Raw genomic sequence first — 22,990 nt, 5'->3', positions numbered from 1 at the left:
GAAACTGGCATAGGCATGCGTATTCAAATACAGAAATATAGTAGGCGCAGGAGTGACGGGACAAAGCCTCTCCAAGGAAGAAATGTAGTGGAGATTTTCCTGTACGACCATTTCACAAGTGTACTGTGAATATTGGGAATTCGGTATAACAATAAATCTGCGACATTCCTGTGGCCGAAAAAAGGTCCTACAAGAGCGGGACCAACTATGACTGAAGATAAGTGTTCAATGTGACAGAAGTGCAACTCTTCCACAAATTGCTGCATATTTCAATGCCGGACTGTCAACAAGTGTCAGTGTGCGAACCATTCATCGAAACATCATCTATATGAGCTTTTGGAGCCAAAGACACATTCTTGCGCCCTTGATGACTCCATGACGCGCAGCTTCATGCCTCGTCTGTCACACCGACAATGGACAGTTGATGACTGGAAATATTTTCCTGGTCAGGCGAGTCTGGTTTCATACTGTATCGAGCAGATGGACATGTACGAGTAGTGAGACAACCTCACGAATCCATGTACCTTGCATGTCATCAGATGACTGTTCAAGCTGGTGGAGGCTCTGTAATATTGTGTGGCGTGTGCAGTTGGAGTGTTATTGAACCCCTGGTACGTCTAGCTACGACTGTGACAGGTGACACATATGTAAGTATACTGTCTGATCATTCATATCCATTGTGAATTCCCGCGGACTTGGGCAATTCCAATGTGATATCCCACATGTCCAGAATTCCTACAGAGTGGCTCCACGAACACCCTTCTGAGTTTAAATAGTTCCGCTGGCCACCAAACTCGCCAGACATGATCATTATTGACCATATCTGGGATGCCTGACAATGTGCTGTTCATAAGCGACCTACTCCCCCTCGTACTGTAATGGATTTATGGACAGCCCAGCAGGATTCATGGCACCCATTCCCTTCACCACTACTTCAGACATTATTCGAGTCCATGCCACGTTGTGTTGCTGCACTTCTGCTTGCTCACGGGGGCCCTACATAATTTTAGTCAGGTGTACCAATTTCGTTGCCTCTTGAGCGTATATTTTTGCTAGATGAGCACCATTTCACATTAATCGATTTTGGTTTCACGTTTCGCTTAAGTTTTGAATTAGACTCGAATGCTCTGTGATTTACGAAATTCATCCCACATATTTCACACAATTCGTCTTACATAAACGGAAATTTACTAGGAAAATAATGCTACTCACACCACCATTCACAAATATTTTCCCGCAACTTATGAAAAGCTGTGACGATCCCCTCATCCAAAGAGTTCAATGTTACGAAGTATCACATACTGCATAGTCTTCGTGGTAAAGACTTTGACATATTTTGTTGTCACTGCGCAGACGCTTTGGGTTTCAACAGTAGTTTCTGTTGTGTGTACCTTGTTTTGTGCTATGCTTTGGTGGAGTATGGTGATTTCGTTTCGCTTTGCTTTCTTTTTATTGCAACATGTGTCCATTTAAGAATATAATGAAAGAGTGTATGAAGGAATTCAGCATCGGAAACAAAGGCCAGTTTTGCGGCATTTGTTCATCCGAGGAAGAAATCGATTACCTTTTTACCAGGCTCAAATGTGTTGGGTATTCTTATTCAGTGAGGAGCAGCGCTTATAACAGATTATCCTCCGGCGTTACAACCAGTAAGTAAAAAAGTATCTTATTTACTTTATTAGTATACTGAAAACAATGTTGTGACTTGAGAAAGAAAAATTGATAGAATCATACGGTCTGTGGTTAATCAGTGAGAATAGTGCTCTGAAAAATAATTGTATTAAATGAAGTAATCATTATAAACTTTATAATGTAAAATGTAACCGGGCACAAGCATGGTTTACAAAAGTTTATTTAAAACATTATGGTCTGTTTAAACTTTTGTAATCATTCTAGTGGCGCGTTGCTGTTTAAAATGCAAACCGTACTGTACTATAGTAATGGTTCTCAGTATGCCTATATTTGACAAGATAATATGAAGAAACTGTCGTTTCCTTGTATTTTCTCTTAACTACGTATAAAAAATATTCCAATTGTTCCAGGTAAACCACGATTCTTCTTCAGTCAGTCACAAGGGACTATTCAAATTCCATTTTTTGGGTCACCATTTTCGGTTGAGTATGTAAGCTACAGGCAATGTACACTCGGTCCAATGTACTATGATAAGAACGAGATTCCTGTTCCTTATCACCTGGTGTGTAACATGAAACTCTTGTTTTTATTGATACACAGATTGTCAAATCATAGGATGTATATCTTTTTTTCAAACTGAGAATTAGAGCTGTGTGTGTATTTAAAATACAAACATGTAGGAACTTAAAAAATTAATTACTGCACATTTTTTGTTTAAAATATAGTTGCATTATTCACTTTCTTTGTCATAGTTTAGTTGTGCAAGCAGTGGTAACACATTCATCTACTATAAAAATGAATAACTAATGAGTCTTTCATAGTGTAGTACACAAATTTGGGATTTAGCTTTGTTTTTCTTGTTAATGTCGAAACTGTGGTTGTATCTTGTCTCATGTTCATGTACAGAAATTCTAAATGCCTGATGCAGTTGTTTGTTTCTGTAATTGAAGACCAGCTTTTCCCAATACATATTTTACAGTTCCTCCCAATCCATCACCCACAGATTTACCATGGCTAGTAGCAAAAAAGTAATATTTGGTATCAGTAGGAAAATCATTTTTGTGTTTACACAAGACTTAAGGCAATTTCTATTTTTATGTTCAGCTGCACATGCTTCACTGAAATAACACAATTTCTTGACTTGTGGTATAATTCAACCAACCAGTTAACCATTTCTTTCCAAGAGGCATTTACAAATCCTACATCATGCTCCATATCATTGCTTATAAAGCAATGGTTTACTATTTCTATTTTATTTTCCTTATTTATCAAATAAACACAAACACCATGGATCGTACACATGATTCTTGCCCGGTGATAACTGTGGACTTCAGTGTGAATTACAAAGCTGTAATTTTCAGCAATGTCTATTAACAGAACTACTTTTTTGTTAGTTTGGTTTTGCTTCACATTTTTCAGATATCTTGCATAACACTTAGATATAAATGAGTGTGTCCAGTGATCTGTGTTAATTCACTGGTTGTACTGAATTGCATCAGCAGTATGTTTGTTAGTTAATTTTGAGTTCCGTCAGTTTTTCATCAATGGGACAATTATTACAGTGATGAAGCACACGTTCGTTGTTTTCCAAGTCACGTACAAAAAATTTATGTAAGTTCATTGTGCGTTTCATCAATGCACATCCAACAGTAGTTTTACTTTTTGGTGGATGCTGCAGGATGAGTGCCACCGAGTGAGATAGTGCTGTGGTTAGCACATTGTACTTGCATTTGGGAGGATGACAGTTTAAACCCGCATCAGGCCATCCTGATTTAGGTTTTCCGTGATTTCCCTAAATCACTTGAGGGGAAATGCCAGTACGATTCCTTTGAAAATGCATGGCCTATTTCCGTCCCCATACTTCCTTAATCCGAACTTGTGCATCATCTCTAATGAACACTGATCTCCTCCTCCTCTGAATTAGTGCCTGCAACACCAGCTAAAATGCATCACTTTGCTCTTAGTGAACAAAATATTGGTGTTTGGGTTATCATTTAAGCAAGAATGTACTTACCTTAGGTTGCAGAGGGTAAATCTTTCTTCCGTACACATTCTCTCCATGGTGTCTTTTGCTCCAGGTAACATTAGAGGAATTTTGTCATTTTTAATTTAGGAATTGATAAAAATAAACTTTTCAGTTTCCTTTCATTTATTGAATTCTGAGATTATTAATATTTTCTTCTTTTGATCAAGAGGGAGGAGCTAAATTTAAAATTTGATTCCCCCCTCCCCCCTTTCAAATCTCCTCATATTGGCCACTTTTTTCCCCTCATTAACAATGTCATGGCATCAAAATCTTTGCTGTTCTTAAAAATGTCAGCATCCATTTTATCTCGCCTACTGTTAAAAACTTCCACACTGATACCAACTACACTCTTTTTCCAAAAGATGCTTCACTTTTTCTAGTGTCAGTTTGTTACATGAGGGCTTGTTGTGATTTGGTATTGAATGAAGTTTTAAGGAAGAGCACCCCAAATCGTCTAAAGTTTTATCAGCATACTTGATACTTTGTTTTTTTTTCTATTATTATTTCTGTCATTGAGTTCAGTTTTCTGTTCACAAATCTGAATATACATTGTACGCTCTTTTTTGTGTGGTGTTAGATAAAATCTCCTAGCACGTAATGACATAGATAAAGTGGTCCCATTGCACTGTGCAGCTGTGATTTTAACAATGTATTTTAAAAGGTTCACATTCTCTTTGATGGCTTTCAGCAACTTTTAAGTAATGGTATATGTGGTGTCTAGATGTAGGGGTTCTTTCAGTATGTTCTGTAACATTTGTATTGGACCATAGCAATATCAGATATTGCTGGCCTTCATTCAGCTCTGAAAATTGCAGAGGAGTTTTCACTGAGCTGTAGTTTGTCAAATGACACATTGTTTTAAGCAACTGTATGAGACTAAATAAATTCATACTTTCCCCTTGTAATTAACTGACTGCTACTTCATTTAAAAATTTAGCTTCTTCTTTAGAAGTAGAATTGAATTGGATTTATTTGTCTGTAGACAACTGTTGTGTTTTATAAGGCATCGTCATTTGTTACACAAATTATACAAAGGGTGGATACATAAATCTACAGATGCTTATACAAATGATTATACAAAAGGTTAACGTATACAGATACTATTACAGAAATATTGCATTTCTGCTCTTCCATAATTAGTTACACTGGTTGCACAGACACATTTAGTTGCATGTCGTAAGTTACAATTTTGATAGTTCACAATCACATTCATTTTTTGTTATATAGTTGTTGTTGTTGTTGTCTTCAGTCCTGAGACTGGTTTCATGCAGCTCTCCATGCTACTCTATCCTGTGCAAGCCCCTTCATCTCCCAGTACCTACTGCAGCCTACATCCTTCTGAATCTGCTTAGTGTATTCATCTCTTGGTCTCCCTCTGCGATTTTTACCTTCCACGCTGCCCTCAAGTGCTAAATTTGTGATCCCTTGATGCCTCAGAACATGTCCTACCAGCCAGTCCCTTCTTCTTGTCAAGTTGTGTGTCCTCTTCTCCCCAATTGTATTCAGTACCTCCTCATTAGTTATGTGATCTACCCATGTAATCTTCAGCATTCTTCTGTAGCACCACATTTCAAAAGCTTCTATTCTCTTCTTGTCCAAACTATTTATCGTCCACGCGTCACTTCCATACATGGCTACACTGCATACAAATACTTTCAGAAACGACTTCCTGACACTTAAATCTATATAAAAGAGCATAATATTTCTCATTATATAAAAGAGTATCATATTTTTAATTGTACAAAAGAGCATCAAATTTTGTTATTATATATGAATTCACTTGTACTATAGAATGCTTTCTCTTTCAGCCATGTGTCTACCACCAGTTTAAATTTATTTTCATGCACCTCTCTTGTGCCATGTGAAATTGTGTTAAAAATGTTTTTCCAGCGTGTCCAAGGAATGTCTGATAAGTTCCTGTTTCTGTTTTCATATGAGTGCTCATCTGACGTGCTTTCATACATGTGGGCATTCTGTTTGGCTTGCATAAATGTTTTGTGTATGTGTAGACAGGGAACTGTAAGTATTCTGTGCTCAATAAAGTACTGTCTATAAGAAGTTAATTTGCCCAAACCAAAAATGCAACTAATGGCCTTCTTCTGCCCCAGCAGAGTTTCTCCAAAGAAGTATTCCATAATGCAAATGTGTATGGAAAAAGGTGTAGTATGCCATAAGCATGCACTCCTTAGTGACACAATCCTTAAGTTTCCTAAGGAGATATAAAACTCTTGCCAACTTACTGCAGCTCTCTTCTGTGTGGGTATTCCAGCATAATTTAGTATCTAGATATATGCCTAACAATTGTACTGAATGCCTGGGTTCATTTGGTCCTTTGTTAATATCTCTAAGGGAAAGAAGATGTGTTCAGTTTTGTTTTTATTTAATGACAGTCTATTTTCTTGGAACCACTGAGCTGCTTTTTCCATCATTGAATTGGTCATTTGTTTGACTACATTCACATGATGGCTATGAAGTTTTTCACAACTAAGTCCTTGTATAAAAAGTTCTTGGTTGAATTACACCGTCAGATTCAGATAAAATTCTAAGCTTTCGGTGATAGCCTACATCATAATTGTCAGGGACTGAAAATAGTGGTTGTTAACTGTTTTATACTTGTAGAATGGCAACCGATTGACTGGGTTAAGTCATACTGATACATACAGAGGTATCGCCCTCTATGTCTATAGATTTTGCTTGCCCTCTTCATCTAGTGTTGTGTGCAGTTCTGTCTGTTGCATCAGGCAGCAAACTGTGAGAAGTGAACCTCTGTGGTTTTTTTTCAGGTGCACGCTATCATGCATTGCTAAGTGCATAGCCAGTGTCTGTAATGAAGTTGTTTTCACAAAGTCTAATTTTAAATGCCTTGATTATTGCATTAGAAAGCCCACAATCTCTTGAGTTAAAGATCAACAGAGTGAAGACATTTGAAAGAAATGTTTTTCACTTCCCCGGTAATTTTTTCAGAAATTTTAAAGCAACTTACATTAATATTTTTTATGGTTTTCTTTATAACTTTACTGCTTAAATAATTGTTTGTTAACTATATGCCTCTCTTAACTTGTGATTTAAAAAAAATCAAAATCAAAAGCTTCATGAAGACCCGAGGTGTGAACATTTCTGTAGATGAGTACCACTGTGCATGGACATACTCAAAGAGCCAAATTATCAGAACATCCCTACAATGAAAATTCATTACAAAAGAGTTTTGGTCTAAGACAAAAAGAAAGTAGCAGTTCTTATGTTTTAAGTCCAAGCAAAAGTGTAAAGTGAAAATCGGAGAAGGATGGTATATCACTAGCAGCTACTACCAAATTAGCAGTACATTTTTAATGTTCCTACTGTGAAAGGATACTTATTTGACCATGATCATGCATAATGGAAAGGTTCTTGTTTCTTTAAAGATTTCTATTGAAGGAAATTAGTAGCAGATCAAATTGGAATTGAACCGAGGTTGTATTAGTAATAAAGTAAACTGCAATTATGCAGAAGGAAATGCTCGCCAGTGTAATTAGGCAAAGTTGTACCAAGTACTAGCGCAGAAAATTTACTATTGTGATTGGCTTTACTTGATACTGAACTTATGCTTTGAAAATAAGATACCAAACAGTAACACAATTTATCGATGTTTCATCAGTTTTAATCTTGTCACAATTTTTTATTTTTTATTATCTTTGTAGTTATGGTTTCCTGTGGTAACTTACGACAAAGCATGTTACATTTCTGAGAATTTACCTGCTGTTAATGATGGTTCAGAACTGAAGCTGGTAGCAAAATAAAATAACGTTATTACAGACAGCATAGTGTTGTGCACTTTTTAAGACAGTGTAACAGTAGTTTGGTGTGAACAACATAGAAGGAATATTAACCATTTTTGCAAAAAATATCTCTCAATTACACGTGCTATCTCCATATCAAATCAGAAACCTACTGAAGCAATGGAAAATCTAGGATGGAATGTAATAGTATGACGAAAAGGATAGTTGCTAGTCACTATACAGCTAAGATGCTGTGTCACAGATATGTGGAAAAAAAAAAAAAGAAAAAAACGCAAATACAGAACAGGAGCCTGGGGTGGAGAGTGGGAGGGATAGCCTGGTAGGGGTAGGGGGTGGTAAAGTGCTGCTGCTAGTGGGAGAGGACAAGGTGGAGAGAGGGTAGGGCAGCTAGGTGCAGTTGGGGGAGTTAGATGGAGCACTGGGGAGAGGAGGAGTAGTGGAAAAGAAGTAAAAGGACAGGGTGCATTGGCGGAATAGAGAGCTGTGTAGTGCTGGAATGGGAACAGGGGGAGGGGCTAGATGGGTAAGGACAATAACTAACGAAGGTTGAGTCCAGGAGTGTTACAGTAAACGTAGCATATATTGCAGGGAGATTTTCCAATTGTGCAGTTCAGAAAAGTTGGTGTTGGTTGGAAGGATCCAGATGGCACAGACAGTGAAACAGTAATTAGAATGAAGGATATCATGTTGGGCAGCATGCTCAGCTATAGAGTGGTCCAATTGTTTCTTGGCCACAGTTTGGCCATGGCTATTCGTGTGGACAGACAGCTTGTTGCTTGTCATGTCCACCTAGTATGCAAATCTATTGCAGCTTAGTTTATAGATCACATGACTGGTTTCACAGGTAGCCTTGCCTTTGATGGAATAAATGATGTTAGTGACCAGACTGGAGTAGGTGGTGGTGGGAGGATGTATGGTGACAGGTCTTGCATCTAGGTCTATTACAGGGATATGAGCCATGAGGCAAGAGGTTGGGAGCAGGGGTTGTGTAGGTATGGATGAGGATATTGTGTAGGTTCGGTGGGCTGTGGGAGGGGTGGGAACGGCATGACGAGAGGTACTCGAATTGCTGAGGAATAATGTAATTCAATTGATCCATTCCTGCATTGCACTGAGTCACAAGGGGAATGCTCTCTGTGGCCAGACAGTGGGACCTTGGGAGGTGACGGGTAACTGGAAAGATGAGGTGTGGGAGATCTGGTTTTATACTAGGTTGAAATGGTAATTATGGCCTGTAAAGGCCTCAGTGAGACCTTTGGTATATTTAGAGAGAGGCACATCATCACTACAGGTGCAACGGCCATGGGTAGCTAGACTCAATGCAGTGAGTGGCGGCTGTCGAAGTGGAGGTATTCCTGGTGGTTGGTAGGTTTAATATGGATAGAGGTACTGATGTAGCCATCTTTGAGGTGGAGGTCAACATCAAGGAAGGTGCCTTGTTGGCTTGAGTAGTACTTGGTGAAGTGAATGGGGGGGGGGGGGGGGGCTTGAATAGTTGGCATAGGATGGTGCCCATAGCTACACCCTGGGTTTGTTTGTAGGTAATGCCTTCAAGGCAACAAGTTGTCTGTCTGCATGAATGGTCACTGAAAAACTCTGTGCCAAGATACAACTGGACCACCCTGTTGCTGAGCATGCCACCCAACACAAAGTTCTTCATTTCAGTGACTGCTTTACAGCATGAGCCATCGGGACCCTTGTTTTCAACACCAGCTTTTCTGAACTACGCAGGTGGGAAGTCTCCCTGCAATGTATCGTATGTTCCCGTAACCCTCCTGGCTTCAACCTTTGTTAGTCATTGTCCTTATCCATCTAGCCCCTTCCCTGCTCCTATAACAGCCATCTATTCCACCAACACACTCACTCTTTTTACTTCTCTTCTTTTCTGCTATCCCCCCCCCCCCCCTCCTCCCCTTCACCTCTCCCCCGCCCACCATCTAACCGCCCGTCTGCATCTAGCTGCCCTACCCTCTCTCCACCTTGTCCCTGCATGCTCCCACTAGCAGCACTTTACTGTCCCCCAACCCCATACCCTGCTATCCCTCCCCCTCCCTACCCCAGACCCCTGTCCCATCATGTTCTGCTCCTCGTATTCTGGCTTTAGCTGCCAGAGACTATGGTCATGCGTGTGTGAGTTGCATTTGTGTGAATGTGTGAAGCCTTTTCGCCAAAAGCTTGTTTAGTGACAGTTTTTTGTTGTGCCTATCTGTGGCTCCCCATCTCCACAACATAGTGAGTAGCAGCTGTCCTTCTCATAATACTGTTGCAAAAAGCCAATGATTATTATAGGTAAATAATTACTAATGGTAGAGCAGTATTAATTTGCACAGGAAGATCTTTTATCAGCTTAATTATTGAAAAATATTGTTCTGGAAATGGTTGTCAGTTAATTAACTAGTCTATTCCTATTATTATATGTATTCTCAAGGAGCATTCACTACCTTATATAGGACAATCCACGAACAATTACAGTTAGTGCATGTCAATTCATGGACGGGGTAAGCATTGTTGAGGCACCAAACAACAGTTGCTGTTCACGCATGCACCTCCTGCTTTCTGCTTCGAGAAAGCATATATACTGAAGATTAAGCCTCTCGCTTGCTTATGCAGAATTTATCACTTACCACCACCATCAGTGATGAGATCTCAAAGGCAAATGAAATAGAAATTCACTAAACAACTCGCTAATTCACAGCAGATTACTCAGAACACTGCTGGACGCTCATTGGCTGATGGAGAAGGCATGACTTAGGTGCCCAGAACAAGCCATCATTTGCAAAACGTGTTTAAATGAAACATGTGGTACCTGGATCTAGTATAGTTTGAATTATTGTAGTGAATTGCTTATTATAGCACGCAAATGTTAGAGATGGCAAGTTCCCTTCATTAATGCTGTAGTTGTGATATGAAACTTAAATCTTGCTCAACAGTAGTGTGGGGTCCCAGAATCCAAGCTATCAGTTGACTCAGATCAAGACTGAATATTTCAGTTACAACACAGCAAGGGAAACACTTTTAACTATATACAGTACACTTGGAATTATAAACACTGTTACTTCGAGACCTGCAAAATAATCCTTACACTGGCGCTGCTCAGTCTACTAGCTAGGAACTGTTATGAATCATTGCAGTTTTTTCAAGTAGCTGTAATATTGTACTGAGACTTCAATAAGAATGATCTTTAAGCTGGATACCTAAAATATTTTGTTGTCAATTGTACTTTTTTAAAAGCTTTATCCTTGTAGGCCTATAAAAAATATGAAGGGTAGTTGTAAACTTGGTATGCTGAATGATTGTGAAATTTACTACTGCACAAAGTTTATTAACTGTAGTGAAAGTTTATTAAAATGACTTTTCAGCTCAATATAATAGGATACTTGGAAAAATTGTAGCACTTTGAATAGCATGCTGTCTAGGTAAACAACCAAGGATGAAATAGTGGTTAAACAAAAAGTTTACGGAACAAAACCTTATTACTGAAAAAGAAACAGCATAACTGGTCCATGCATTTATACAGTACTGTGCTGATGAATTGAGATGAAGGTGGTGGCAGTTTTGATCTCCTGTGGTATTAAAAAAAAACGCAGCAAAAGTATCCATGGCTCTACCTATGTAACAAACTTTGAAAATTATATTCATAGCATCAGATTTTTGTAGTATGAAGTTAACAACAGGATGCCATGAATAATAAGTCAAACTCCATCCACTTATGAGGCTATGTTATATAATCTTGCAGTTCTTATTGCCTCATTCAGTTCACAAGATGTGAACCCTTTGCCTGCTAGCCACCGACTAACCAAGCCTCTGAGGAGATTTGCAGTTCGATCACCAGATCCACATTTTCTATTTCCACCAAGCCACTGAGGAGCTTTGCAGTTCGATTGCCAGATCCACATTTTCCATTTCCACCAAGCCAGTTTTGTTGCAGAGGGGCTTCTATGATTACAAACCTACTTGCCCTGTGCAAGAACCAGTATTACAAGTAAAGTTCTAACAGTTGCATTCTTTCACAATATACAGGGTGGTCCATCTGAAGTTGCGAATGAGATTATCTTGAAAACCATACATCGGGTAAAAATAGTGGGTAAGACAAGTTTGTAAGCTCAAAGGGGGACATAAATGATACTACATGTGACCCCAGCTCCTGCCCCCTTGGGTGGGGCGGGCGCAAGTTTTAAATCTTAAATGGAAACACCCATTTTTTATTGCAGATTCGGATTCTCCATAAAAAAGTAATCACGTTCTGTGTGAAACATTTTTTTAAACCATTGGCAGATAGCACTGAATCGAGAAAAAAAGTAAAATTTGGGAAGAACTCTGATTTATTTTGAATTATCCGAGAAAGACGTATCAAATTGATAAAACATATGCACCAATTCTTTCGTTACGCCAAATTAAGCTAGTTTTGTACAAAATGTACTGCATCCTACTTTTAGCGTTTGAGTCCCCTTGCCTCTCACATGTTGGGGTGCTTCATTAGTGTGAGTCCCCTTGCCTCTCACAATTTAGAGTCCTTAATTAATGAAATTAGCCATGTAGAAATTAGTCACAATTATCCCCATATGCTTTAGTGTATGAAGTCAATCGTCTGCGAAAGTTGTCAACATCCCTTGGTATGGCTGCACACACTCTTCAAATGCGTTGCGCCACATCATTTTGCGTTGTGGACTGTCTTTCATAAACAATATTTTTTTAAATAACCCCAGAAGAAAAAATCACGAGATGTTAGGTCTGGTGAACGTGGAGGCCACTGAATTGGTCTGCTGCATCCTATCCACCGACCAGGGTACCGTAAATTTAAAACATTCCGCACATTTTTAGCATAATGGGGAGCTGGTCCATTCTGTTGGAACCACATTCGTTGCCTAGTTTCTAAATCAACATCTTCCATTAGCTCCAACAAATCATCATGGAGAAGTTGTAAATAAGATTCCCCAGTAGCATTTCGGTCAAGAAAATATGGTCCTATCAAGCAACTGTTTAAAATTCCACACCAGACCATTAATGACCATTGGTGTTGATTGTCGACGGGTCTGTGCCAGTGAGGGTTGACAGGAGACCAATAATGACAATCATTAACAATTTAATTCACCATTGTTTTTGAATGAGGCTGCATTGGTGAACATAACATAACTAAAAAAATCATTGTCACCTCTTACCATTTCCAAGGCCCACTGGCAGAAATGTTTGCGTATTTGCGGATCTTTGGCATTCATGCCTGTGTCAGTGTGATATGATACGCATGACAATTGTGTGCCTTCAAAATCCTCAAAACAGTTTATTTCGGTATTCCAGTTTGTCTCTGAATCGTACGAATAGGCCTCTCTGTGGCATTTGTTTTGAACAATTTGATCTTGTTCCAAAGAACTTGCCAGCCATCACTCAGCTAATCTTAGTTAGTAATTGGGTATGAAATTAGATCACACCCCTTGGGATTTTGTGCAGAAGAGTGTGCATCATTTTTCTGTACGCCTTTTAAATAAGAAATCAAAAGACCCAAAGCCTAAATGGAGACTTTTCCTCAAGGTACACTTCTATTTCCGGGTTTTCTAGAAACATTTAAGCAATTTTTCATTACAGTGTTATTGATGCTAACATGTAACCACCAACTTTTATGAAAATGAATGGTGTAATTTTTTTGTTATTTTTTATTACTAACCTTTGTTGCTCATTCATGTTCGGACTGTTCTTTTCTACAGAACTAAAAGTATAAATAAATAAAATACAAGTTCAGTTGGTAAAGAACAAGCTATTACCACATAGTGACTTTCACACACTGTTTTATCATTGCTGTGCAGCCGGAAACAGAACACGATTGATGTGAATTCTGAAGGTGTATACCAATCCAAACAATGGTTTTGGGTTTTAAAAATAATACTTCATTAGGTCCAGTCATCAGTTCTTGCTAGTTTGTGTTATATTTGAAGAGGCTGAGAATAATGAGGTGGGTTTTTAGTGAAAGATTGTTGTTTGTTTTGCACTAATGGGTGTTTTCTGCTGTAATCAGTCCTTTGGTCAGTGGACCAGCATTTCATCTGAATCCGCTATGGTTTTTTGTATTAGATTATGTTCTATATTTAGTTAGTTCACAGTGGTGGGTAGCAAAAACATTATTTGCTAAGCTGTAAGCTTTGTCTGTCTGCTGTTGCAGTTTAGTGGCTTTAATTCTGAGGTGTTTACTCAAAAAATTGGCTTTTCTTCATCATCTATTAAGACAGTTATTTTTCTTGGGTGTTTCAATTAATTCAAATTTTTGGAAACACTACTTCAAATTGGAATATAAATATTAACAGGAACTTTGAATTTTTGTTCAATATTGCTTCTGTGTACATTTTATTTTAGCCCCTGTTTCATGTATAAGGTGCTTGGAAAATTTAATTCGTTTGTGCCTAGAAAAAATCCTGCTATGTGCTATAATTTCAATTGTAACATGTTAAGCTATGTTTAATATCTGATGAAAGATCTGAAGAGAAGCCAAGATCTTCAATAGTGCCACAAGTTACTTTCTGTGCTAAGAGCAGTATAGTCAGCAAGGCAGAATGTTTATCCTATTGTGGCCATGTTAATTAATTATGGTATTCTGGAACTGTTTTTGTTTTATTGAAAGGATTGCAGCTTTGGGATTTACATCATTTTCACATCTTACTTCAATTATCAGGTCATCCTTTGTGAAATACTGTCATAGCTGCAAGATTTCATACATTGGAGGACCTGGGTACCTCAGAGTGTTGGAATCCCAGATTTAATCTCCACAGAAACTACATCTGTTGAAAGCTTATTTATTAAATTTTACTGTATATTTTATGCATCCAGGTTGACCATATCATCCCAAATAAAAAGCAAAAGTTGTTTATGGATACCAAGAAAAGTGACTGTCCTGCCACATTTTTAGTAAAATGTGTCAGAGTTTATCCTAGCTATTTAGTCCTGTCAGAGAATGATCGCAAGACAAAAAAAATGGTGATTGTAGTTAAAAATGTTCATTATTTGTTGTGTAAACATTGCTTTGCAAACTCAATGTACTTAATGTTCCTAATTAAGTTATAATTATTGTTTTAAAGGTTATTGATAGCTTGAAGAAGCATTTGGAGTTACCCAATAAACCAGAAAGCTTTCTTCGCTTGTATGTGGTTGCTTCACCACCAGAGCACCACACACACAGTGCAGCACATATGAAAACAAGTGGAGATCTGCATCCTCGGCTAGCTTTGGAAATACGGAACCATGTCAAAAATGGAACAACATCAGTAAGAGAAATAAAATTGCTTCTTGAAAAGTTTGTTGAGACAAACTTCAGTGGGCCAGCTAGACCAGACCGTGTAAACACTGCATTTTACCCCACAGACAAAACCATTTATAATCATGTGTATAGGACAAGAAAGAGAATTTTTGGTGAAGATTCATTAGAGATCCAGATTGATAAGGCATATGGATGTGACTCAAGCAGAAGGTGTACTGCACCAATTAATTCTGTAAGAAATGGTGTACAGAATACCAGCAAAAGCGATGAAAGGAACAAAAAGCGTGCCAGTCCTGAAAAATCAAGCTCTTGTTCATCCCTGTCTCAAGAGGCAAGAGACATATGTAAAAATATTATAGAGCTCACATACAATTGCAGTGATGAAACAATAAAAAATCTTGTAGATGACCTTCAAAATGTGCAGCGTAGTGTAGAATTGTCATACCATGCAGGCAGTGACCTTCCTTCAACAGTGGCAACAAATTCTAAAATAGAGAAACATATTTGAACAGTGGTGAGTTGTGCAGTGTTTACTTGTCCACATTTGCATTTCTGGATATTTACATATAGCTTAGTATATAAGTTTTGGTAAAAGTTTATCGGGTCTATTTTTTAAGAAGTAGTTAAAATATTATTGTAGACATTCATTTTTAATATTGGTCATTGCTAGAAATTGGCACGAGGAATCAAATTTCGCTGAATATGCTGCACTCAAAAGTCTGGAGCAGCTCAAGAACCGGAAAAAACTTAAAACTGATGTATGTCTGAAGCTTCAGAGCAAAACCAGATGTAGCTGTACAATAAGATAAGTAAAAATGAATTACACTGCATGTATTTTCTAAAAGATAGTTCACCTAAACTATAACATGAGGGATCTAGGGAAGTTAAAAACAATATTTCATACAAAAGATATCGACATTTTATTATTAACCCTTTGATTGTGGCTGACTGCTACAGCAGTCCAAGTGTGCCATGCCCTGGATGCTGCTGACTGCCACAGCATTTCATTGCTGCCATGCCCAGGGTGCTGCGAACTTCTGTAGAAGTTCTGAGACATTCAGTCGCCTATTGTTTAGCTGTGCTTGAATAAGACGTCTGTTTGTTTGCAGTGCTACTGGCAGACTCTCACCACACCTTATCGTTTGCTCTAACTGCAACATGATTGGTCTAAGGTGCTGCAGTCATGGACTGTGCGGCTGGTCCCGGCGGAGGTTCGAGTCCTCCCTCAGGTGTGTGTGTGTGTGTGTGTGTGTGTGTGTGTGCGTGCGTGTGTGTGTGTGTGCGTGCGTGCGTGTGTGTTTGTCCTTAGGATCATTTAGGTTAAGTAGCTGCAACATACTAACGCGAATTCTTTACAGACGAATGGAAAAACTGGTAGAAGCCAACCTCGGGGAAGATCAGTTTGGATTCCGTAGAAATATTGGAACATCTGAGGCAATACTGACCTTACGACTTATCTTAGAAGAAAGATTAAGGAAAGGCAAACCTATGTTTCTAGCATTTGTAGACTTAGAGAAAGCTTTTGACAATGTTGACTGGAATACTCTCTTTCAAATTCTAAAGGTGGCAGGGGTAAAATACTGTGAGCGAAAGGCTATTTACAATTTGTACAGAAAGTAGATGGCAGTTATAAGAGTCGAAGGGTATGAAAGGGAAGCAGTGGTTGGGAAGGGAGTGAGACAGGGTTGTAGCCTATCTCCGATGTTATTCAATCTGTATATTGAGCAAGCAGTAAAGGAAACAAAAGAAAAATTTGGAGTAGGTATTAAAATCCATGGGGAAGAAATAAAAACTTCGAGGTTCGCCGATGACATTGTAATTCTATCAGAGACAGCAAAGGACTTGGAAGAGCAGTAGAACGGAATGGACAGTGTCTTGAAAGGAGGATGTAAGATGGACATCAACAATAGCAAAACGAGGATAATGGAATGTGGTCGAATTAAGTCGGGTGATGCTGAGAGAATTAGATTAGGAAATGAGACACTTAAAGTAGTAAAGGAGTTTTGCTATTTGGGGAGCAAAATAACTGATGATGGTCGAAGTAGAGATGATATAAGATGTAGACTGGTAATGGCATGGAAAGCGTTTCTGAAGAAGAGAAATTTCTTAACATCGAGTATAGTTTTAAGTGTCAGGAAGTCGTTTCTGAAAGTATTTGTGTGGAGTGTAGCCATGTATAGAAGTGAAACATTGACGATAAATAATTTGGACAAGAAGAGAATAGAAGCTTTCAAAATGTGGTGCTACAGAAGAATGCTGAAGATTAGATGGGTAGATCACATAACTAATGTTGAAGTATTGAATAGAATTGCGGAGAAGAGGAGTATGTGGCACAACTTGACAAAAAGAAGGGAACGTTTAGTAGGACATGTTCTGAGGCATCAAGGGATCACAAATTTAGCATTGGAGGGCAGCGTGGAGGGTAAAAACTGTAGAGGGAGACAAAGAGATGAATACACTAAGCAGATTCAGAAGGAGGTGGGCTGCAGTAAGTACTGGGAGATGAAGATGCTTGCACAGGATAGGGTAGCATGGAGAGTTGCATCAAACCAGTGTCAGTACTGAAGACCACAACAAGAACATCATCTTCATGTGCAAATTTCTTAAGTCCACAGTAATCGGTAATGTTTCAAAATCGTGATGTTTATTAAAAAGTAATAGTAGCACATGTTATTGCCAGTAAGACTTTGTTAGTAAGTTCACATGTCGTTTCTGCATTTGTTCATTATACTGCTTAGTAGTTTCTGCCAATAGCAAATATTATTGCGAGACAGTATGTATTGCTGCATTTCTTGGCGATTCTGCAGTCTGCATAAGGATTAGCTGCTGTATTGTTTGCTAGGGCAAGTTACTGTATAACATGGAGAATAACTGTAATAGAAGCGATTAGTTACGGAATGAGGTGAGTTTAGTTCCATTAGGTGAAGCCATGCGGGGTAGGGGGTAGCCACGCAGTCTCAGGCGCTTTGCCACAGTTCGCGTGGCTTCCCCCGTTGGAGGTTCGAATCCTCCCTCTGGCATGGGTGTGCATATGTTGACTTTAGCATAAGGTGGTTTAGGAACTTGCCACCTCCCTTAGCGGAAGTTTATTTCCGGTTTACCATAAAACGTGACACTGCAATGCCTAATTAGGCTGGCGATCTCATGTATGTATAATTACAGTATACTTTTGTAATAGTAGAATGGTAGTTGAAAACCTGTTTACTTTGCTGCTTGTTTCAGTAACTTCGTGATTACGAAATTATAGTCCGATTTCTTGTCATTGGGTACAATCACTGTCAGGCTAAAGCCCTTCATGGAAGGTTAACATTATCGACGATTGCCAATTTGGCAATGGCCATTAGTGTTACATTTGACACCATGTGACCGCACATTTTATTGGTTTTTGTTCAGCAAATACAGTAAACAGCTTAACTAAGAAGCAAGAAACTACAGGGTGTCACAGTGAGACTCCAACATTTTAATATTCTATATCTTTCTCATTACAGATGGTGGACCTGTGAATCCTGAAGGGGCAGACAGAGCAACGCAACAAGTTTGTGGTGTGCAAATTTAATACGCCAAGTGGCCATAGTGGAGATGCAGTCAGTTATTTTAGCAAAATGGAGGATATGAAGGGGCGTGCACAAGTGGTAGGTGGTATGCAGAGACAAAATCGGCGACCCAAGTGCAAAGAAACTTTCGTCAATTTACAACAAAGTGCCCCTTGTCATTCAAGACTATAAAGAAGTGGTGTGATCAGTTTTTGGCTACTGGGAGTGTTGCGAAAGGGCATGGTGGTGGTAAGCCTGGGATCAGCAGATATCATGTGGAACATGTGCGACAGTCATTCGAACAAAGTCCACAGAAGTCAGTGCGACAGGCAGCACGAGAACTTCGTATGAAACGTTCAACAGTGCACAAAGTGCTTCATCAGTGATTACGTTTGTACGCATATAAAGTGCAGGTTATGCAAGAAATCAAGCCTGATGATCGACCAAAGTGAGAAGAATTTGCATGTATCATGTTAGATTGCATTGTCGCGGACAAGACATTTTTATCATAATGTTTACTGACGAGGCAACCTTTCACTTGTCAGGGGCTGTCAACTGTCACAAGGTGCGCAATTGGGGGTCCGAAAATCCACATACACCTAGGGAACACATGCCCGACAGTCCGAAAGTTAATGTGTGGTGTGGTTGAATGATAAATCATATTATTGGGCAGTTTTTCTTTCAGGAGCCAACTGTGGATGTAGCCATCTACCTGGACATGTTAGAACAATTTGTCGTGCCATAGATAACAGACCTGCAGCCAAATTTGATGTTTCAACAAGATGGTGCACCACCCTATTGGAGCCTTGATGTCCGAAAATTTTTAAATGACACATTCCCGCAATGATGGATTGGCTGTGGAGGTCTAATTCATTGGCTGCCATGATCGCCCAATATAACTCCCCTCGATTTTTTCTCGTGGGATTATGTGAAAGACCGGGTATACGCTACACCAGTAAAGGACCTACAAGACTTGAAACAGTGCATAAGAATTGTCATCAACTCGTGTGTCACAGAACAGATGCTCCACAGAACATGGCACGAAATTGATTGTAGACTTGATATTCTTTGCACTACCCGTGGCACCCATGTTCAAGTGTATTGAACCGTCCACCTGTGTATGAAAACTTGATGAGCTACTGTATGAGTTCCCTGTATTTGTTCGTCAATAAATTGTGTTTCCTCTCGGATTTTATGAGGTCAAATGTTGGGGTCTCATTGTGGACACCCTGTACTATGATACAGCCATTGAGTGTCCAGCAGAGTGTGTTTGCAATAAACTTCAGTAAGACAGACAACAGTAAACATTACATAAGAAAGAAACTTTAAACTACACTCCTGGAAATGGAAAAAAGAACACATTGACACCGGTGTGTCAGACCCACCATACTTGCTCCGGACACTGCAAGAGGGCTGTACAAGCAATGATCACACGCACGGCACAGCTGACACACCAGGAACCGCGGTGTTGGCCGTCGAATGGCGCTAGCTGCGCAGCATTTGTGCACCGCCGCCGTCAGTGTCAGCCAGTTTGCCGTGGCATACGGAGCTCCATCGCAGTCTTTAACACTGGTAGCATGCCGCGACAGTGTGGACGTGAACCGTATGTGCAGTTGACGGACTTTGAGCGAGGGCGTATAGTGGGCATGCGGGAGGCCGGGTGGACGTACCGCCGAATTGCTCAACACGTGGGGTGTGAGGTCTCCACAGTACATCGATGTTGTCACCAGTGGTCGGCAGAAGGTGCACGTGCCCGTCGACCTGGGACCAGACCGCAGTGACGCACGGATGCACGCCAAGACCGTAGGATCCTACGCAGTGCTGTAGGGGACCGCACCGCCACTTCCCAGCAAATTAGGGACACTGTTGCTCCTGGGGTATCGGCGAGGACCATTCGCAACTGTCTCCATGAAGCTGGGCTATGGTCCCGCACACCGTTAGGCCGTCTTCCGCTCACGCCCCAACATCGTGCAGCCCGCCTCCAGTGGTGTCGCGACAGGCGTGAATGGAGGGACGAATGGAGACGTGTCGTCTTCAGCGATGAGAGTCGCTTCTGCCTTGGTGCCAATGATGGTCGTATGCGTGTTTGGCGCCGTGCAGGTGAGCGCCACAATCAGGACTGCATACGACCGAGGCACACAGGGCCAACACCCGGCATCATGGTGTGGGGAGCGATCTCCTACACTGGCCGTACACCTCTGGTGATCGTCGAGGGGACACTGAATAGTGCACGGTACATCCAAACCGTCATCGAACCCATCGTTCTACCATTCCTAGACCGGCAAGGGAACTTGCTGTTCCAACAGGACAATGCATGTCCGCATGTATCCCGTGCCACCCAACGTGCTCTAGAAGGTGTAAGTCAACTACCCTGGCCAGCAAGATCTCCGGATCTGTCCCCCATTGAGCATGTTTGGGACTGGATGAAGCGTCGCCTCACGCGGTCTGCACGTCCAGCACGAACGCTGGTCCAACTGAGGCGCCAGGTGGAAATGGCATGGCAAGCCGTTCCACAGGACTACATCCAGCATCTCTACGATCGTCTCCATGGGAGAATAGCAGCCTGCATTGCTGCGAAAGGTGGATATACACTGTACTAGTGCCGACATTGTGCACGCTCTGTTGCCTGTGTCTATTTGCCTGTGGTTCTGTCAGTGTGATCATGTGATGTATCTGACCCCAGGAATGTGTCAATAAAGTTTCCCCTTCCTGGGACAATGAATTCACGGTGTTCTTATTTCAATTTCCAGGAGTGTATATGTAGGAGGGAGCAAGATACTGCTTGACTCCTCGGTGAAGGTATGTTCTCGAAACTTCAACAAAAGCCCGTACCGAGCTACTGAGCGTCTCTCCTGCAAAGTCTTCCACTGGAGTTTATCTTTCAGCTCCGTAATGCTTTTGGGATTACTAAATGATCCTGTAATGAAGCACGCTGCTCTCCGTAGGACCTTCTTTATCTCTTCTATCAACCCTAACTGGTAGGGATCCTACACTGGTGAGCAATATTCAAGCAGTGGGCAAACAAAAGTACTGTAACCTACTTCCTTTGTTTTCCTTAGGATTCTTCCAATGAATCTCAGTCTGGTATCTGCTTTACCAATGATCAACTTTATATGATCATTACATTTTAAATCACTCCTAATGCCTACTTCCAGATAATTTATGGAGTTAACTGCTTCCAGGAGTGTATAAATAAAATGGAGAAAGATTCAAAGACTGACAAACCCAAGCGAACAGAAAGCAGCAGTGCCTGGCACAGCGAAGAAGGCTGGAGGCATACGTAGTAGTTGAGGCGATAACAGATGGCGCCAGCAGAAGACTGTACATGCAATATCATGAATATGTTAATGAACAAATCCAAACACTGAGGCTGTCCCTGATTAAACTGGAGAAGAAAGATGTGTCGTCTTCTCCAGTGATGAGGATTCTGTTGATGATAACGGTTATGCGAATGAATCAGTTGACATGTTTAGTTTGCCACAAATAAAGAAAATACCAAATGAAACATTTAAAAAGGCTGTTTACACTGCGTTCACAACATTGTTCGTGGCTAATAATGGACTACCAATGTTCGCAACACAAAATCAGTGTTCCATGACTGCGTCGGTAGCACTATGGAGCGCTAGCGTTTGTTGGCTCGGAGAGAGTGTTTTGGTGTTTGTTGTGTGGGTGGTGTGGTGTTTATTTTATTTTCCTTCATTTTTGTTTAAAATGGAGTGGTAACAAGACAAAATTTTCCAGTTGATATTATTCTTTGAGGCAAAGGAGTGCCTGTGGAATGTACATGGCGGAGGTTACAGAATAACTAAAATCAAACATGATTCATTACAAAAAGTTCCTGTGGTGCTTGGCAGTGATATGAACAAAAAAATTAAATCTCTCTTGTCTCAGTATCAATGAGAGAAAAGAAAAATGGAGGACAGTAAAAAATCTGGAAGTGATACTGACACACTACAAAATGAATGGGCACAACTCTGTGATAAACAAGGTTATGCTTGCAAATGATTATTTTTATTCTGGTGTAAAACAATTTGAGCTGTAATTATTTTGCCATGGAACAGTTCCTTGTGGGCTCATGAAGTAGTTATCAAATCCGTTGTGAATTTCCTTGAGTGTTTGAGAAGTTCTCCATGGTATATTTGCAAGTGCAGTAATAGAGGATGCATTAGCATCTCGTCTCCATGCCACTGGGAGGACTTCACCTGTTTGTGGACAAAAAGAATTGAAGCTTCCTGGTGGGATGTAATAATTTCTTCTTAAAAAATTGTGCAGACATACTGCTGTCATTGTGGTGGTTTGTGCCTCCTGTGGTTGTGATAGCATTGGTTTGCAGAAGACACGAAACACTGAGGTCATAATACCAAATGTGTTTTCCACACCCATCCTTACCCTTGACAATCTATAGTTATAGACTCTCTCTTTTGGGCCTTTCTGCATACGGCTTCACGATATTTTCCTGTAATGAAAAGCATCATTTGCCGTGAATATGTATGTTAGTGGCTTTGTCCCTCCAGGTAAACACTCATGAGGTGGCAAATTCAGTTTGTTTTCGTGAATTAGTTCACTTAGGCATTCTGGAAAACACCTCCATCAGAAATCCTCCCTTGGCAGCCAACATCAGCATATAAAAAGTTGTAGTTGGCGTCTACTACAGCAAGCAACACAATGTGAAATGATCCTTTATAGTTATAAAACTTGTGCTCATTAGCAATAGGGTACTGTAGAAAAATATACTTCCCATCAATTGCTCCCACGCAATGAGGGAAGTGGAGTGCCTGGCGGA

At 40.1% G+C, this 22,990-nt stretch overlaps 1 protein-coding gene across 5 annotated transcripts; it reads left to right on the top strand.

Annotated features, from left to right (window-relative positions):
• Positions 1–1,309: 1,309 nt before the first annotated feature.
• Positions 1,310–19,397, top strand: LOC126281460 (calcium-responsive transcription factor-like). 5 transcript variants are annotated; one of them, XR_007551276.1, is made up of 7 exons: positions 1,320–1,649; positions 2,043–2,194; positions 5,770–5,914; positions 14,248–14,394; positions 14,496–15,188; positions 15,345–15,903; positions 16,033–19,397. XR_007551276.1 is itself a non-coding variant. In XM_049980467.1 (5 exons), exons 1-5 carry the CDS (start codon positions 1,460–1,462, stop codon positions 18,175–18,177), a joined length of 690 nt encoding a protein of 229 aa, XP_049836424.1. In that variant the 5' UTR covers positions 1,331–1,459; the 3' UTR covers positions 18,178–19,397. The 5 variants fall into 5 exon arrangements, 2 of the variants coding, with proteins under 2 accessions (XP_049836424.1, XP_049836409.1); XR_007551275.1 differs by lacking the exon at positions 5,770–5,914 and having other exon boundaries at positions 1,310–1,649; positions 18,163–19,397; XR_007551272.1 differs by lacking the exon at positions 5,770–5,914.
• The last annotated feature ends 3,593 nt before the right edge of the window (positions 19,398–22,990 follow it).

This window comes from Schistocerca gregaria, chromosome 1 (genome assembly GCF_023897955.1).
Source record: "Schistocerca gregaria isolate iqSchGreg1 chromosome 1, iqSchGreg1.2, whole genome shotgun sequence".
In the NCBI taxonomy this organism is placed as follows: Eukaryota; Metazoa; Arthropoda; class Insecta; order Orthoptera; family Acrididae; genus Schistocerca; species Schistocerca gregaria.
This window is presented reverse-complemented; position numbering and strand designations above follow the sequence as displayed.

What these genes read in the sequence shown, in the direction of transcription:
- LOC126281460 (XM_049980452.1), top strand. Translation starts at nt 1,460, where the DNA reads ATGTGTCCATTTAAGAATATAATGAAAGAGTGTATGAAGGAATTCAGC. An exon ending in ATCCTCCGGCGTTACAACCA is followed by an intron (nt 1,650 to 2,042) that starts GTAAGTAAAAAA and finishes CAATTGTTCCAG; the next exon opens with GTAAACCACGATTCTTCTTC. An exon ending in ATCGCAAGACAAAAAAAATG is followed by an intron (nt 14,395 to 14,495) that starts GTGATTGTAGTT and finishes ATTGTTTTAAAG; the next exon opens with GTTATTGATAGCTTGAAGAA.